This window comes from Choloepus didactylus, chromosome 6 (assembly GCF_015220235.1).
Source record: "Choloepus didactylus isolate mChoDid1 chromosome 6, mChoDid1.pri, whole genome shotgun sequence".
Classification (NCBI taxonomy): Eukaryota; Metazoa; Chordata; class Mammalia; order Pilosa; family Megalonychidae; genus Choloepus; species Choloepus didactylus.
Window position 1 is genome coordinate 101,372,499 of NC_051312.1, and position 13,666 is coordinate 101,386,164.

The 13,666-nt window shown below is 38.4% G+C and overlaps 1 protein-coding gene across 15 annotated transcripts in view; it reads right to left on the bottom strand.

Annotated features, from left to right (window-relative positions):
- Positions 1–5,716, bottom strand: part of PICALM (phosphatidylinositol binding clathrin assembly protein) — a 147,957-nt gene extending 142,241 nt beyond the window's left edge. For 7 of the 15 annotated variants that reach the window (XM_037840967.1, XM_037840965.1, XM_037840961.1 and 4 more), the window contains exon 1: positions 5,489–5,715. In XM_037840967.1, coding sequence (XP_037696895.1) covers positions 5,489–5,618 — 130 coding nt within the window. In that variant the 5' untranslated portion in view covers positions 5,619–5,715. Of the gene's footprint in view, positions 1–5,488 lie in introns of all 15 variants that reach the window. The other 8 variants (XM_037840966.1, XM_037840964.1, XM_037840959.1 and 5 more) reach the window with 2 other exon arrangements.
- Between the last annotated feature and the right edge of the window lie 7,950 nt (positions 5,717–13,666).

A 13,666-nucleotide genomic window follows, 5' to 3' on the forward strand; every position in this document is an offset into this window, starting at 1 on the left:
TGAGGACAAATGAATCAAGTCCCAAGTCATAAAGGACTTTCAAAGCCCATGGGTAAAAATATTAGATACTACTGTTAGACTCTTTTTGCCACCACTACACAATCCTTCCAATCTATTTAACTATATGCTATAATCAAAGGATCATGTCACATCTCTTGCTTAAAGTCCTATGTTATGAATAAATGAATATGGTTTATTCATTGTCTTGAACAGAAAGGAATTTAGGTAAAAAGTCATGCTGAGATGAAAGCATAGAGCTTCTGGATGGGTATGTGTGACCTTGGGCAAATTACTGAACTTCTCAGTGCTCTATTTTCCCTGTCAGTAAATTGGGAATAATAATAGAATCTCCCTCACACAAGGCTGTTAAGAGGAATAACCAAATCATAAATGTAAAGTATTTAGTACAGTACCCAATACAAAATAAGAATAAAATGTTTGTTAAATATAAAATCAACCTAGGCATCAGTACAAAGAGCATGCCTACTTTAAGTATCGCTACCTACATACTAATATAACTTGAGAAATCCTCCATAGTCTGATAATCTGTCAAATCACAACTCTGAACATAATTTTTAATAGAAAGATTTAGGCTCATCAAAATTCCCTTTTAAAATAAAATCATTACTCAAATCTAACAGCCCAGGAACAATTCTCCAAGAGAAGAACCATATACACAATGAACATACAAAATTCTAAAAGGTCAAATTCAAAATTTCAATTTTCTAGAGAAATGTATAACTGGGAACATACTGAGACAAAACACAAAGTAACGGAAATGCCACTTCAGCCACCAAAAGAACAGGAAGAGCTAACACTAAATCTTTATTTGAAAATCTAACCCTCCTTCTTCTTGGTAGGGCTCTAACCTCTTGCCAACAAACTTAAGTTTATTTTTCTAACATCTTTGATTTGAAGTGAGAAATAATGAAACAACAATCTGGTACGAAAAGAAAATAACAGAACAGAAGCTACGTTCTATGCATTATGGTGAACTTTCACATTAAATATTCTAAATGATAATCAGGATCAAAAGAAACAATTTTATTTAAAATAAAGCAATTCTAAGAACTAATTAAAATGGATTTTTTAACTACTGCAATTTTTAAACTTGTAATATTTCATGCAAATGCTTCAAAAATCTAATGAGAAAAAAGCCAGTAAAAATGTTAAGTCACCTCACATGAAGTGTTTTGCTTCTCACCTCCCATTCTAAATTAAATTCAAAGACACCTGTTAAAAAGTATTCATATACATAAAATATGTAATAAAGTAAACATAAAAAGCATTGTTTATAAGATTTAAAATAGATGCCTAAAATAAACTTTTAAGTATTTCTTGAAATAAATAAGTCCATTTAGTGAAGCCTATTTACAGAGATATTTCAGAATTCATTTACCAATTATAAATAAGTCAGCTACCAAAATAGCTGAATGTCAAGTTTTCCTTAGAGCTTCTCTCTTTAAAATACATACTATTGAGAAACATAGATATATAGCAAGAAGGAAAAAACACTGTATCATATGCCATGGGCCTTTGACATATGTAGTCAAATCTTACCATTACTCCCACTTTGATCACTCCAATACCATTTTCTGTATTTCAGAACTATTAAAGACTATTAAGAAACAGAACAGGCCAAATAAGGAAAAGTCAAAATATAAAATCATATGGTTAATTCTTATGAGAAAGAACAGCGAGCCCACACTTGAACTACAAAATAATTGTTTCTTTAAAGCAAGATTCTTTCAGAAATTTCAGTTACTTTATTTCTAAATAAGAGACATCTTGAACAGATCCTCCATTTACTGTTTTCCTCACTGCAAATCAGATCCCATTACCAGATATTCTTCACAATATGCAAAGTAAGCACCCATAGGATGTCATTAATCAATACATTTGCTTAAAAGGATAGTTAATTCAGGTACTTTTCAAAATTTTTTACATATTTTTCAATGGTTATATGAACCACTAACCCAAATACAAATTCTACCTTCTGTATATTAAAAACATTTCTAAATTCTTACTTTTAAAAAAAAACATTGCCATACTTAAAATTAGACAGGGTCTAGACCAACACAAATACCCAGGCTGTATCCACCACAGAGATAAGCTCACAATAGATGCCTAATAAGCAACTGATCCTTATCTTGTTTTACAGCATATAAGGAGGACGGTGGTTGAAATGAAGATTTCTAGAAATTAACTGAGAAAAATATGGATAAGAAAAGGAAGTCACTGTAGCCATTAATATAAATATTACATTTCAACAAAACATGTCACAATGTAAATGCCCAAGAATAGTAAATTAAACAAGAATAGTAAAAAGAAAAATTAGGTATTCATATCAAAAAATAGTATGACTAAAGATAAGTCAGAAAAAAAAGAAAAGTCAGCAGAGATAAGTCAGGTTGTCAAATCAGATAAGAATGTTTTTTACATTAAGAATTTACAAATTAAAAAAATTGTGTTTTGTCTATACATTAATCATTATGGATTTTTAAGCATTCTGTATTCTCTTTAAATGGAGCTATTTAGAGGCCTTATATTAAATGCAAATCATGTTCATTTTTACACATACGTTTAAAGTTTCACAACTCTTCATACCAAGGACAATAGTTAACAGTATCATCCACTGACACCTACAGGCAAAGCAAAAGTTCTTTTTAAACAAATACACAAAGAAGTAAGAATTAAACCATAATTCAAGGATTATGATAATCACTTCCTGATGTGGAAAGGAAACCTATTCCATGCTATCAGGGCCTACAGGAAAAACAACAATCCTAAGCATATCTTCTTTAAAAATTGACATTTAAAAACTAAAATTATTTTCATTAGGTTCAACTAAGTAGGCTTTAGTTTCAAGGGAAATTAAAAAGTGCAATGGAACTAAGCCTCCACCATAAAGAAAAGTCCCTAAAAGAGGAAAATTTACTTGAAGTGATGAATCTCTACACTGAAACCTAAAGTTTATAGTGCCAAGACCAACAAATGCCTATGGAAGCTTTTCAATTTTCTCAAAGCATGTTAAAATGTGTGTGAGAGGAAGGTATTTGAACCACACACTGGTCAGACTTAAATCTATTTCACTAGTGAGAACAGGGCATTTTAAACAATAGTACAGGGAAAATGATATCACTGTATTTTAAAACCTTGTTAAAAAGAGATAAGAATAGTAACACCTTATTTATATGGATTTTTTAAAAAAATCAAGCATTATCAGAAATATTCACGTTCTAAAAATGTCAGGAACTTATAGAGACAGCAGTGGTACAGTTAAAAAAAAAAACAACTATAAAATGAGGTTATCCTCTAAACCTAATCCCAGTTAGGATCTGCAGTAGCTGCTATCAAAATAGAAAAGGCTATCATTTGTATAAACACAAGCAATCATCACCCTTCTAACTTAACTTACCTATTTTCAGCCTTTTTTGGCAATGTGTCAAAAGAACTGCTATTTGAAATAAGACAAAAAGCCTTTATTTTAGGGCTTTAAAAAAGCTCTATTCTTGCTATAATTTTGAATCGAGGAGGAGAAAAATAGTTCGCACAGTAACAAATAGTTTCTTCACACACACACACACACACACCCCACAAAATCTAATAAAATAATTAACCCAACTGCCTAGGCAAACCATAATATTCCTAGCTTCCAAGAAGTCATCTAGGGAAAGTAAATAGTAGGCGTGTTTATGCAAAAATAGTAGATAATCAAAAAGTCACTACACAGCTTCACAATGTATTTTAATGAATTTCTGTTTACAAGTGTCAGCATTTAAATATATTCTGCCATTCTCTAAATACACGACCGATTGTTTAAAAGTAACAGGCAAGATCGGGTATCAGAGAATCAAGCAGTATTTTCTTTTTTTTTTTTTTAACTTTTCCGCAGCGAAGGAACAAACCACACTGAATAATGGGACTGTCTGTATCAATAACTTGTTCTAACAGTACTTCATAAGCAAAGTATCCTTAACTTACATTTTCACAAGTGTTTTTAAAGTGAAAACCTTACGGCCAAAGTCCAAACGAGAAATCAAAACAGAACTCCTGACAGAACTCCCTTTCAGGACATGCTCACTCTTGCTTTAAACAGTAAAGCAAAGTAACATTCATGGAGGATGAAAGTAAGTCAGGCTAAATGCGTTCCAGTAGTCACTTATAGAGGAAACTTAGTATTGTGCCAATTTCCTTATTTTTCTCTGAAAAGTTTCAGGTGAAAGCTCCGTTGAGTTAATGCTTGAGTGACCCACTGAGCTGTGTGCCTTGAGGTAAGAGTGGAAAGAAAAAGGATATTATAGGTGGCTTCCAGGTTTGGAAAAAGTTGGGAGGCGTTAGTTCTATTAACATCCAAGATAGTGAATGCAGTAACGTTATGTTGTATAAGAAAAGCTAGTCCCCCAAAAGATTATCAGCATGAAGTCAGAATGAAGCATTATCACTGACCATGAGCAAATAAGGTAAATAAAAAAAGCAGTTTACCGAAGCTTGTTAAGAGATGTTATTTGTAGCTAAGTTTGATTATTAATCTATTTTGAATTCCAACAGTCTACGCTTCACACACAAGCTTCTAAATTCAAACCGCCAGAGTTAACAGTTCCAGGAACTGATACCAGTATCAGTCAACCTTTTCCCTATATCCCCATTTGGGGGGGGTGGGGGGTGGAGGGAAACGCGGGGGGGGGGTGGGGTCTGACATTCACAACTCACCCCAGCCAAAAAATGGACAATAGAGTTTCATTAAAGTCCACCAGAGACAAATAAAAATCACAACTTTCCACAAAGCTTTCCCTACACCAAAATGAATCCTTTTACTTTCACTCCTACGAAGAAAGTAATCTAGGATAAAGGTCGGGTATTGGCTATGATATCTAAAATGGGACAAAGTAACTTAAGCGACCGAGAAGGCAACCCAAACGGGTAAGGAAAGGGAGAAGAGAAACCCGGGAAGAGAAGGGAGAAGAGGCTAGGAGAGGGAAGGGGGCAGTTCTCAAGGCTGCGGAGGAACAGGAATCCGGGTCCAAAGAACCGGGCGTTTACCGAAACCCGAAGGCGGCTAATAGGGAAACAATGGGGACTTCAGACGGTGAGCGAGGGGAGAGACAGAGCGAGGGCAACTAGGCAGCAAAGGACGGGTGAGATGGACGAAAAGAAAGCGGCTGCAGTAGGAAGAAAAAGCTGGGTGGTGAGGCAAGTTTGTCGGGTGTCACTGGGTATGGTGGCGCACCGGGCAGGGGGGCAAGGGTCTCCTAGGAACCGGGAGGGGAGTGGCTTGTCAAGATTTTTAGACAGGGAACAGGGGGAACGGAAGCCATAAAGAGAACTGTGATGGAAGCAAAAAGAACCCAGCTCCAACGAGCACAGGACCCGCCGTGCCAAAAAAGACGCAGGGAGGGAAAAGGCAGGTGAAAAGGAGAAAGAAAAGATAATGGGAGAAGGTCGCAAGGGGGCGGGGAGTGGAGGGTCCGCGGTCGACTTCACTCACAGTCCAGGTGCTTTTTTTTGGGCCCCATGATCTCGTGGGTCGTTGCCTTGCATACTGTCTTGGATACCGCGGAGCCGGTGACACTGTGCTGGGCGGCGGTGATTCGGTCCGTCAAGCTCTGGCCAGACATCTCTGCGGCTCCTCCGCTACCCCTCCCGTTCAGCAGCCGGCGGGGACTGGGAACCCCAAGCGCCGGAGGCTCCCACCCCCCACCGCACCCCCTACCCCCACCGGCTCCTTCCCCGCCTGCCGGCCTGGGGCGGGGCTCAGGGCCGCACGGTGCCCCCCAGCCCAGAGAGAACGGGCTTGTCACCCGCGGAGTCGGGCACGGGGTCGGGCACTCCCCTGCCCCCGCCTCAGTTCAGCCCACCCCTCCCTTGGTCAGCTGGAGTCCGGCAGAGCAAGAAGGACAGGCAGCTGCAGGAAAATGGCGGCGCCAGGCTCCTCCTCGGAGCTTTCCGGGCTGCCCCCGGGCCACGTGACTCGGGCACCGCCTCTCCTCCCTTCTCCCGCCCCTTTTCCCTTCCCTTTCCTCTTCGATGCCCGCCCTCCCTCGCTGGGCGAGGGAAGAGCGGGGCGGCGCCGGCGCGTTACGTGATGGACCCGCCCGGCGGGCGCGACAGGAGGCCGGGCCTAGAGGAGTGCGCGGCTGGCCGCGTCACGTGACTCTCCATGCCAACAGGTCGCTGGAGGCCGTTCCGGAGCGGGGGGGGTCACAGAGGGAGGGGCGGGCTGGTGGAGGGACCGTGAGCCCTGAGCTCTAGGGCTGGGGCGGGGCTTCGAGTGGCGGCCGGCTTCTCCCTTCTCCCACCCCACCCCGAGGGCGTTCTCTTGCCTGTGGTTGAAACCGACGGCTTGATAAAGAGGAGGTTCCCCTGCACAGCTTAAGCTGAGGAAGGGGGTGTCAAGGTTCTGTTCTCCGTACTTTCCCAAACCAGGGAGGAATGTCTTTAGGGACGCCCCGAAAACCGGCTTCCTGGCTCTCAGGAAAAGAAAAAGGCTCCAATCGGTCTATTTTCTGAACCTGCCAGGAGGCCTCCCTACTGTGGGACTGGTGAAGCTCTTCCTGCTTACTACCCCAGAAAGGTTTTTAACCCCCTTTTCTGGAGAGGCTTTGAAATGTCACCTGTTTTTGTTTATCTCTGAAAACTCGATGCGTTGCTGCCAATCTAAATTTAGATACTAACCGGCAAGTTTTCATTCTCTAGGATGTCAAATAGGACAGGAAACACATAGCTTCGCTGGAATTTGAAAAGGGAAGTAGTAGGATGATGTCAATAGCGATTAACTTGACCCTACAAGGCCTACTGCTGTGGTTATTAAAGGTCCAGACCATAGAAGGAAGTGAGGAGGTGGTAAATGGAGAAGTCCCATTCAAAGAATTGAGACATCACTACCTGACATCTCCCCTGGTCTAGTCTTTTTTCTCTCTGGCCTCTTTTCTCTTGCTGGGTAAGCCAAATTTTCAGGGAAAGAAGACATTGACACTGCCCTGTGGGCATTTTAGAGGAAGTGTCATATCCTGGGAATCTGTTCTATGAGATCTAGACGATCTACCTACAAAGCCTGCTAATATTTTATTAGGGACCTACCTTTAACCCAGGTTTAGAAATAAGTTAAAAAATCTCTATGAATATTAAGTTACCATGATAATCATATGTAATTTTGCTACTTTCAAATGGAATGCTAACATACTCAGAAAGTCTGTGTACACCATCTGTCAGCCAAATCCAAAATACTGTGCTTCAATCTGGTGACAGAAAGGATGCAAAGCTAATAGATATTTAAAATTTTATATATCAGATCAGGAATTTTGTAGTCTTCTCCCATTTCCCTCCCCCTCTTTTCCACTATGGCTGGTGAAATTCTACAATATCATGCTTTGCCAAGAACATACAGTTCTTAAACCAGCAGCCTTCATCTATGTCAAGCCGGCCCCAAATTGTATTCACAAAAATGTAATGACTTCTTAAGTGCATCTGCAATCCATCTGTGGTTTGGTGCCCAGATTGCTGCCCCCTGTCCATCAGGCAGTACAGTTACCTAATCCTCAAGACATGTTGTCAGTCATCATTGTTCTTGTTCCTGTGAGTTCCACTGAATATGTTATGGATTGGCCTGAACCTCTGCATCGGTAAACCCCCATTTAAGATCAACATGAGCATGATGAACCTGTTAATAACTAAATATTTCATCTTTAGGGAAAAGTGAAAGTTATTCCTAAGCACACAATAAGAAACTCATAAACTTATATTTTTATACACTACTACAAATGACATTCAAGGAAAATATTTCACTATTATTTTTACCAAAGAGGTTTCTAACAGGTCACCTTTATGCAAAAAAAATTGTGAACATGTTTGCCTTATTAACAAGCATGCTTCTGTTTGAAATATCACTATCCTTTTTTTCAAGTGCACATTTTAGAAGTTTCTAAATTTGGAAACAGTGGTCATTATGTACAGTTATGAACTGAAAGACACAGAGGAGTTTAGAGGAAAATGGAGACTTGTTCTAAAGATAAGAATTACTGACCAGCCCTATCTTATATGCTTAAGTTTTCTTTATGTTCAAATTTCCCTAATCTATTCAAGAAATATCCCTACCTGCCGTCCCACAGATGCCTCAAACTCTGTGGCCCAAACTGAACTCTTGTTGTTGCCCACCATCCTGCATCCTTAATCCACACCTATCATCTCCTTTGATCTGTTTACATTAATGGTCTCACCACCTGCACAGAAGCTCATGTCAGAACACTGATTCGTTCTTAACTCTACTTCTCTTTTATTTCCCTAATCCAGCTTAATATACTTATAACTCTCAAACCTATCTTCTCTATGAGACTATTTGTATTGCCTTAGTTCCAGCCTTTATGATCTCTATTCCACCTAGACTATTCTAATAACTTCTTAGCTGATTTCTCAGTCTCTCACACCCCTACCCTACAATCCAGAACTTTCTGAACTTAAAATGTTTTTTTCACTTATTTTCATTAAAGTTCTTAAGTTGTAGCCACATCATTACCTGAGAGAATAAAATCCAGGTCCCTCACCCTAGCACATACAAGGCCCTTCAGGATCTGGCCTCTGCCTAACCACTGCTTGTTGAGCCTTGAGCCTTCTTTTCACCTATCCCCCATGTACATTCCAGCTATATCAAACTACTTTCCATTCCCAGATGTGCCCTGCTATTTAACACTCCATTAAGCAGTCAGGGGTTTCCTTTTATAACTTATGTAGTATCATGTTCATCCTCCTGTAATCTAGTTATTTTTACAATTATCTTATTTGCACTAGCATGGGGAGCAGAGCTATCTCCATGCTAGTGTTGTGGCTGATGCATAGTAGACACACAACAGAATAATTATGGAATGAATGAATGGGAACCCTTGAAATCACACATTTGGACACACCATCGTTCCAAATCTCTGAGTTGATAAAATCTGCCTACTTTTTCATGTTAATCCCATAATTATCTACCTGGAGCATCATCTTAGTTCAGTACTTTATTAATTCGTTCACACATTCAAAAATATATATATATTGAAACAGACCAATTACACATAGAGATGGAAACCATCATCTAAAACCTCCCAACAAAGAAAACCCCAGGACCAAATGGCTTCAAAGGTGAATTCTACCAATCATTCCAAGAAGAATTAATACTAATCCTGCTCCAACTCTTTCAAAACATCAAAGATGTGGTAATGCTACCTAACTCATTCTATGAAGCCAACATCACCCTAATAACAAAGCCAGATAAAGATACTACAAGAAAAGAAAATTACAGACCAATTTCTCTTATGAATATAGATGAAAAATACTCAACAAAATACTAGGAAATCAAATGGAACAGCATTGTTTCAGTTTGCTAAGCTGCCAAAATACAATTTACCAGAAATGGGTTGGCTTTTACAATGGGGATTTATTCAATAGCAGCTAAAAGAATCAAATATCTAGGAATAAATTTAACCAAGGATGTAAAGGACTTGAATGCAGAAAACTATAAAACATTGCTAAAAGGAATCAAAGACCTAAATAAATGGAAGGACATTTTGTGCTCATGGATCAGAAGACTAAATGTTGTTATGATGTCAATTTTACCAAAATTAATTTACAGATTCAATGCAATCCCAATCAAAATTCCAAAAGCCTGCTTTTCAGAAATGGAAAAGTCAATTATCAAATTTATGTGGGAGAGTTAGGAGTGCTGAATAGCCAAAACCATCCTGAAAAAGATAATGAAGTTGGAGGACTCATACTTCCTGACTTTAAAGCATATTGCAAAGCAACAGCTGTCAAAATAGCAGGGTACTGGCATAAGGACAGATATATTGACCACTGGAATCGAATTCAGAGTTCAGAAGTAGACCCTCACATCTGTAGCCAATTCATTTTTGACAAGGCTGCCAAGTCCACTTTACTGGAAAAGATAGTCTCTTCAACAGATGGTGCTGAGAGAACTAGATATCTATATGCAAAAGAATTAAAGAGGACCCCTATCTAACATCATGTACAAAATTTAACTCAAAATGGATCAAAGACCTGAATATAAGAACCAGGACTACAAAACTCCTAGTGGAAAATGTAGGGAAACATCTTAAATATCTTGTGGTAGGTAATGGTTTCTTAGACTTTACCCCCAAAGCACAAGCAACAAAAGAAAAAATAAATAAATGGGCCCTCCCCAAACTTTTGTGCATCAAAGGACTTGATCATGAAAGTGAAAAGACAACCTACTCAACATTAGAAAATATTTCCAATAAGGGCTTAATATCCAGAACATATGAATAAAGAAATCCTAGAACTCAACAACTAAAAGACAAACAACCCCATTAAAAACGGCAAACCTCCCCCTCTATGTGGGACCTGACTCCCAGAGGTGTAAATCTCCCTGGCAACACAGGGTATGCCTCCTGGGGATCAATCTGGACCTGACATCGTGGGATTGAGAACATCTTCTTAGTCAAAAGGGGGATGTGAAATGAAACAAAATAAAGCTTCAGTGGCTGAGAGATTGCAGATGGAGTAAAGAGGTCACTCTGGTGGACATTCTTAAACACTATATAGATAACACATTTTAGGTTTTAATATATTGGAATAGCTAGAAGTAAATACATGAAACTACTAAACTCCAACCCAGTAGCCTTGACTCATGAAGACAATTGTATAACAATGTATTTTACAAGGGGTGGCAGTGTGATTGTGAAAACCCTGTGGATCGTACTCCGTTTATCCAGTGTATGTATGGATGGATAAGTAGAAAAATGGGGACAAAACCTAAATGAAAAATAGGGTGGGATGGGAGGTGGGTGATTTGGGTGTTCTTTTTTTATTTTCATTTTTTATTCTGATTCTGATTCTTTCTGGTGTAGGGAAAATGTTCAAAAATAGATTGGGGTGATGAATGCACAATTATAAGATGGTACTGTGAACAGTTGATTGTACACCATGGATGATTGTGTGGTATGTGAATATATCTCAATAAAACTGAATTAAAAAAAAAAATGGGCAAGAGGCTTAAATAGACATTTCTCCAAAGAGGATATCCAAATGGCTAAGAAGCACATGAAAAGATATTCAACATCACTAGCTATTAGAGAAATGCAAATCAAAACCACAATGAGATATCATTTCACACCAATTAGAATGGCTACTATTAAATAAAAAAAATAAAATTACAAGTGTTAGAGAGGATGTGGAGAAATGGGAATACTTACTCATTGCTGGTGGGTGTATAAAATGGGGCATCCACTGTGAAGACAGTTTGGCAATTCCTCAGAAAGCTAAGTATAGAATTACCATATAACCTGGCAATTCTGCTGCTAGGTATATACCAGAAGAATTGAAAGCAGGGATTCAAACAGATATTTGCACACAGATGTTCATAGTGGCATTATTTACAATTGCCAAAAGAAGGAAGCAACCTGTGTCCATCACAAATTGTTAATTCTCATTATAATAACAATGGACAAAAACTATGCTATATACATACAATGGAATATTGTTCAGCATTGAAAAGAAATGAACTTCTGATTCATGCAACAACTTGGATGAACCTTGATGTCATCATGTTGAGTGAAATAAGCCAGATACAAAAGGACAAATATTTTATGATCTTACTAATATGAAAGAATTCAAATAAGCAAATTCATAGAGTCAGAATCTAGAATACAGGTTATCAGGGGCTGGGTTGAAGGTAGGGAATGAGGAGTTAATGCTTAAATTGTAAATTTTGCATAATTTCTGTTAGGGTTGATTCTAACATTTTGGTAATGAATGGTGGTGATGGTAGCACAACATTGTGAATGTAATTAACAGTACTGAATTATATATGTGAATGTAGTTAATAGGTCAAATAAACATTAAAAGAAAAAACAGGTCTATACAATACAGTGAACCCTATTGTAAGAGACGGACTGTCATTAACAGTACAATTATAAAAATGTTCTTTCATGAATTATAAGAAATGTACCTCACTAATGCAAGGGGTTGATAATAGGGTGGTATATGGGAACTCTGTATTTTATGTATTTTATGCATGATATTTCTGTAAACCTACAACTTCTCTAAGAAATTAATACAATATATATATATTTTATAGATTATATATAGACAGAGATAGCTACTGTGTGATAGGCACCATTATATATAGGTGCTGAATAATATTCTAATAATGAACCCTTTAGCCCTTTGGGAACTAATCAGTTCTTAACTTGTAGGCCTATTGCTTTAATTACTTAACAAATCAACAGAACCAAAAACAGAATTAAGGAAAAAATTTGAGCAGCATGTATTTCCTAGGCTCTTCAAATTAAAATATAAGTTGTTGAGAGGCAAGAGGTGAGAAGGAGGGAGCATGTTTTTTGAGTATCTTCTATGTGATAGGCACATGGCATAAATTGTTTCGCTTAATTTTCATTACAATAACCATATAAAGTATTGCACCCATTAATAGAAGGAAAAATGTTTTAGAAGTTAATTCCCCAGAATTCCATAGATACAAAGTAGCAGAACCAAGATTTAAAACCAGTTCCCTCTGATTCAGAAACTCATTTGCTCTTCATTATTCTATCATTCCCCTTAGCCAGATTTGAAGCAACTGCCAATATAAATTAAATTTATTCAACAAATAGTTCAGGCCACATATGTATATGCTGAATTGCTAAATGTTAGGACATAATAATGTATGAGATAACCATGGTCTCTGTTCTCAGAGATCTTATAATCTTTTAAGTGTGAAGGAGAAAGTGCATATGTGAGGATGAGAAAATGTGCTGCACCTGAAGAGCCTTGATGCTATCTATTACTTTAAAGAAAATGAGAGTGAAAAAGGCTCTCAGCACACATACCTGTGATAATGATAGTAACAGGTAAATTTGTTGATTACTTACCTCTGTACTAAGTACATTACATGAATTATCTCAATTGAGCCCTAACACATCACATGAGGCGGCAGCAACGGCTTTGTGTTTGCCAAACTCTGTTTCCTTTTCCTACTAAGCACACAGATTGTATTTCCCAGCATCTTTGCAGTTAGTTGGGGTCATGTGACTGATTTCTAGCTAACAGTTCATGGGCAGAAGTGATGAAAGCCATTTAAGGCTTGGCCCACTGTGCTGGTTTATATATTATGTCGCCTGAAAAAGCCATATTCTTTGATGCAATCTTGTGGGGGCAGATTGATTAATGTTTTTGATTAGGGTGTGACCTCTTGATTGGATGTTTCCATGGAGATGTGACCCACCCAACTGTGGGTTATACCTTTGATTAGATTAATCCCATGGAGATATGGACCCTGCCCATTCAGGGCAGATCTTGATTAAATCACTGGGGTCCTATAAAAGAGCTCACAAACAGAAGGACCTGAGAGCTGCTGCAGCTAAGAGAGAAATTTTGGAGACGGCCATTGAAAGCAGACTTTTGCTGATGCTTTGGAGATACTAGCCCAGAGTTTGCCCCAAAAAGCTAAGCCCAGACATTTTGGATAACGCCATTTTGAAATGCAACCTGAGAGTGAGCAGACTTGGAAGCCACATGCCTTCCAAGCTAACAGAGGTTTTCCGGTAGCCATCACTGTTCTTTAGTGAAGGTACCCTATTGCTGATGGCTTTGTTTGGACACTTTATGGCCTTAGGACCATATTTTTGTAACCAAATAAACCCCCTTTATAAAAGCC